Source organism: Aedes albopictus, chromosome 2 (assembly GCF_035046485.1).
Source record: "Aedes albopictus strain Foshan chromosome 2, AalbF5, whole genome shotgun sequence".
Lineage (NCBI taxonomy): Eukaryota > Metazoa > Arthropoda > Insecta > Diptera > Culicidae > Aedes > Aedes albopictus.
In genome coordinates this window covers 242,427,253-242,432,312 of record NC_085137.1, presented here as the reverse complement: position 1 = coordinate 242,432,312, position 5,060 = coordinate 242,427,253, and the positions used below count along the sequence as shown (strand labels likewise).

Genomic DNA, 5,060 nt, shown 5'->3' with positions numbered 1-5,060 from the left:
CTTAACGACCTTCGGTCTAACGGCATTCGGCCAAACGGCTTTCGGCCTAACGGCCTGCTCCCTTGTATTGCAAGGTCTAGTCACAGACAAATAGACGTAATACTTCGAACATTTCTCTATTCAAATAATATTCATGAAAACATGTTCGCCCAATGCTGAAAGTGAAAGGACTGAATTTGGCCAACCATCAACTAGGTGGCGGCGGTAGTGGGCAAGTGTCAAATTCGAACAAAAACGATGCGAGCGCCACGGGTGTGCAGTTGACCAACTATCAAGTTTTTAAATATATCGTTAAATCGATGTACGATGGGAATTATCAGAGTGTTACGTCTGTTTCTTCTGTGGTCTAGCGCTGTCATCAACATGAATGAATTTCGTTAACAGAATGGACAGAAATGATAGTACAGCCAGTAGATCTTCAAAAAATCCATTCCACAGTAGTTTGGACGACCTAGATCACCCAATCCATGTACCACGAAGGTTGTAAGGGTGCTTTGAGGCTTAGACTATGCTCCGTGCAATGGCGTAGCAAGAAATTTGCTCTGGGAGGGAGCATACTCATGTTTAGCGTTTGCTCACTACTGCCACCTAGTGATGGCCCGGCCAAACACTGTACATTTAGCATTGGGCGATTTGTGAAGATATTTTTTAAATAACTTTATTCTAAGTGTTACGTCTGTTTCTCTGTGGTTTTATGATGATTTTGGATGTTTTCTAGTGATTCCATATTTTAAAGCTTCACATGAAAAATGAATTCAAAAACTTTGGGGTCTGTTTTCTTGATGGGACTGACTTGCGATTCATGGCATTTATGGAATGCAAAAATTGGAAAAATGCTAGTTTTGCCCACTGTGCACTGTGTTTGGCGCGATGGCTATTCGTGCATATGCGATCGCGCCGGAGAAATGCCTTTGCATAAACACGGAGCTTTTGTCGCCCTCCTTTTTTGTCTTTAGCTACTAGCTAGACCGAGACGTCGACGACGACGACGACGAGGACGATGGAGGCAAAGGCAATGGCCCAAGATGCGCATGTCTGGGTACTATTTTGTGGTGTGGCCCCCCCTCGAAGGCACAGACATCCGCCGTCCGACCGAACCGAGTGGTGGCCGGCGGCGGGTGAATTTTCTTCTCCTTATGGGAATTTAGCTTCACAATTCTTCATCTATTTCACGTCCAGTCGCGGATGAGTTCACATCGATTGCGCGCGCGGTATCGCGATTATTCGAGTATTCGTCGGGATCTGTACGACGGGGTTGATTGATAATTTCAAGTGTTATTCGAAAGTGGAACGGTACATCGACATCTACGTGATGTGCTATTAATTGACGAATCTAGATGAAGAGATTCCGGCGTGTGATAAGCCTTTATAGCTTTGGGGTGAAATTGCCGCGCAGTGATTAAAATTGCATAAGATTACGCCAAGTCAGCGATAGACGGTGAAAGGAGAACCACGTGGGATGGTAGAACTGTGACCGGCAGACGTGTTTGGAGAAATTGTGTTTATGTTTTGAGTTGCCGGTGGATTACGCAAGCTAGAGAAGGTTTTCCGCCGCGGTTTATTAGCTTGTAAATAGTGAGCACAAATACGGAAGACTAGTGCAGCGGTCCCGTTGTCTGATGTTTTGAAGCGGTGTTAAGATAAACTTCCAAAAGCCTTGTAACGCTTTTGTCTTTAGGTTTGAATACCTTTGTTTCTTTTTTGTGACGTGAGTAGCTGAAACAGTCTGTTTTATGAAACTACCGGCAGAACGCGTTACGAAAGTAATGAATCTCGAGGAACCGGCGTTCGCGGATAATTACATACAAGACTTCGTGCTGGAACATCTGGATGATACCAACGTTAAGCGGGAAGACATTAGTCCTACTGCCGGAAATGCCAAGGCCTGGGCGGCAGCAGGGGATGAAAATGGGTTCGTTCCGATACGGTTGAAAGCCAACGGTACGACATGGCACGTGGAGGAACGTAAGATCAGTTCGGTCACTCCCAATTCGGACTTTTATCCGCATCCTCCGACCCACGGGCAGCCGGTTTTGCTGAATCCTCCGATTGTGGGCGTTCCATCTACGCCCCCAGAAACACCTCCTGTGGTTGGATCACCAAACCATACCAACTCTGCTCCGTACCCATATTACTCCAATCGCATTCAACCAGATCAAATGGAGAACATGATGATCGTACCGCAAACAATGCGAATGGAACAACCCTTGGATCTCCGACCGTCGCATCAGTTCTCCATATCAGAAGGGGACTGGATCGAACGCAAAGAATACATGCAAGCTCACGCAGGATATCCGCACCACCACCAACTAGATCACCTTAACCCGATCCATGGAAGTTCTCACCACCACCTTCATCTCCACGGACATTCGAACCGACCGCATTCCGTTAGTTCAACAGGATCAACCTCTTCGCCTAGAAATGGTCCCGGAAGCTGCTACGCACACGGCAGCAGCGACGACCTCATCAACGACGATCTACTCATGACCCTCTCCGTGCGGGAACTCAACAAGCGACTGCACGGTTGTCCGCGCGATCAGGTAGTCCGGCTCAAGCAGAAACGACGCACACTGAAAAATCGAGGATACGCACAAAACTGCCGGTCCAAACGTCTCCAGCAACGTCACGATCTGGAAATCACCAATCGCCAGTTGCAGAGCGAAATGCACCACATGAAAATGGAACTAGCCCTTATCAAGCAGGAACGCGATGAACTCAAGAGCAAGCTACGTGACCATGCGTCACTGGCAGCCGCGGCAGCAGCTCATCAGCACTCGCAACCGCAACAGGTGCCGCACCAGCATCCACCGCCGCGCCATTCGAACGGAACATCCGGGGTACCTTCCAGTAAGCAGCAGCTTCTCAGCGATAGCACCAGCTCACCCGAGTACTACGTATGACGCCAGATTGGAGGCCAACAACCGTGGATCGGACGTTACGCTTCCTCCTAATGCTGCAGTGTAGAGGCACACATCGAACCCTCGAGATCTGAAGGTCGTTTAACGGTAATGCCATTTTGTTCGACGGTTATGTAAATATATACAGATAGATGCAAAGACTGGTTCTGTGCGGGCGCATTGTTACTATTTCCAGAGAGACTTAAGATTGAGGCATTCCTCCACGTAGGCAGGCACTCGCCCTTCCGGCGAGGCGCGCGCCGGTACCTAGATGTGACCGCAGCTCTCTTTATACGAAGCTTGTAATTCTAACTCAAGGACTCAAAATCGTGAAGACACAGTAGGCAATGAATTATGTGAACTTGACAGGTCAAGATGCCAAATTTAAGTTGAAGCAATAATTTGTTACAAATATGTTTCCTAGGCAACAGAGTATAGACGGTAGATTTTATTGAATATTACACAAAATCGTTTTTATTTACAAAAACAAAAACATCTTTCATTTATCCGTATCATTTCTCCTTTGGGCTAGTTATGTTTTCTTCGTTTAGTGATGATCGTTTTTGGATCAGAATCAACTCGTTTTTGTCAATGTAGGATATTAATTTTCCACTTGGATGCAGTGCGAACGAATGTAAAAATCAGAAGACAACGAACAATGTACGCAATTGTAGGATATAATTGCTTATGGCTAAGGTCGTTTTTCATTTCCAGTTTTTCCACTTCGTCTCGTTCTCGCCTCATTTATGATGACAGTTATCGTGCCACAATGACGGACGCGTGCCGTCGCGGGAAACTGTTTTCCGGAATGATTGCACATTTTGAGTGAAAAGGTTTAAGTGTTATGCTTTGATGATAATTGAGTGAGTCTTCTAGAACTGCTCCAATTATACTGGAAGTGCACGGGTATGCTGACTTCCTTTGGTTCAGAGAGTATACACATGCGAATTGATCATTAAGATGCAGGCTTTACCCCAGTTGAGAAGTAACACCAAGAATTAAGAGAAGATAGGGTGCAGCAGATTTTGGTTACGGTATTGCAGTGTGATCAGTTGATTCCTCGAGTTCGTACTTGAAAAAGTAAGTACCGTAAAACGGGGTATCATTGATCAGCGAAAATTCTGATCAATGTTACCCCGGATTACGGTAGGCTAATCCAGTATTTCGGATAAACCGTTACGGCTATATATTTAGGGCATTAAACCATTGATTATACGTCGTTTTCAAAATTTGTTACTGATTTAATCAAATGAGAGGGTATGTAAAAAACCCACTTTCGAGTAAATGAAGTTTTTCACCAATTTTTCATCCCATACAATATAGGGTAGTGGAGGTATTTTGGACCGGGCAGGTATTTTGGACCACCTAGGGAGTTTTATGACATTTATCACATAATCGCTACTAAATCTTGGTAAATTTTTATTGGAACACGAAAAGTATTCAACTGTGTGATGAACTTTATTTTGGATGTCAGTTAAGTATGCTGTTCAGTATCAAAAATAGAGAAAATGTTTTCACTTCCAATGAAACGCACGGAAAAGCACCAAAAATAAAGAAGGTGACAATTTGTAGTCGGCTTCGAAGAGATATTCAATTTTACAAATAAATATTTGTTTCATGCGAATGTAGTTAGGGCCATGTAAGAACTCAAAATAAACTGTTCTTAACCTCGGTGGAGCGATAATATTCACTAAAATGGTGGTTTGAGGTATGGCCAAAATATGTTCAACATAATCAGATGTGGACATATTTTGGACCGCCTGTCAGATCCATCTCTCCAGTTCCTTCTTAAGGAAGAAAACATTCATGCCAATGTAATGTACTCTGAAAGCAGATAAATAGAATAAGTTGGGACCTCCCGTGATCTGGGTTGTTATACGTTTATTTCACAATGGGATTGTTGTGGGTTCGATTTGTTCTAACAACTTTTCGCCAAGTTATTTCGTTTCGATTCGATTTGTGCCCTAACAACTTTTCAACAAGTTGAAGTTTTCAGGTGTTCAGTCATCCAGTTTAGAAAAGTTGTCCTTCTCGGCAATTAGTTGATGACTGAGACAATGTGTTATCTAATGTATGTTTGACAAATTACGTATCATTCAAATTACTTTATTTTTGATGGCCTTTCCACCAGTGAATCAAAATTCAACCATCGCGCAACAATAA

The 5,060-nt window shown here is 44.0% G+C and overlaps 1 protein-coding gene across 1 annotated transcript; it reads left to right on the top strand.

Annotated features, from left to right (window-relative positions):
• Positions 1-1,015: 1,015 nt before the first annotated feature.
• Positions 1,016-3,751, top strand: LOC109622871 (transcription factor MafB). Its single transcript, XM_020077322.3, has one exon. The coding sequence runs from the start codon at positions 1,734-1,736 to the stop codon at positions 2,898-2,900; it is 1,167 nt and encodes a 388-aa protein (XP_019932881.2). The 5' UTR covers positions 1,016-1,733; the 3' UTR covers positions 2,901-3,751.
• The last annotated feature ends 1,309 nt before the right edge of the window (positions 3,752-5,060 follow it).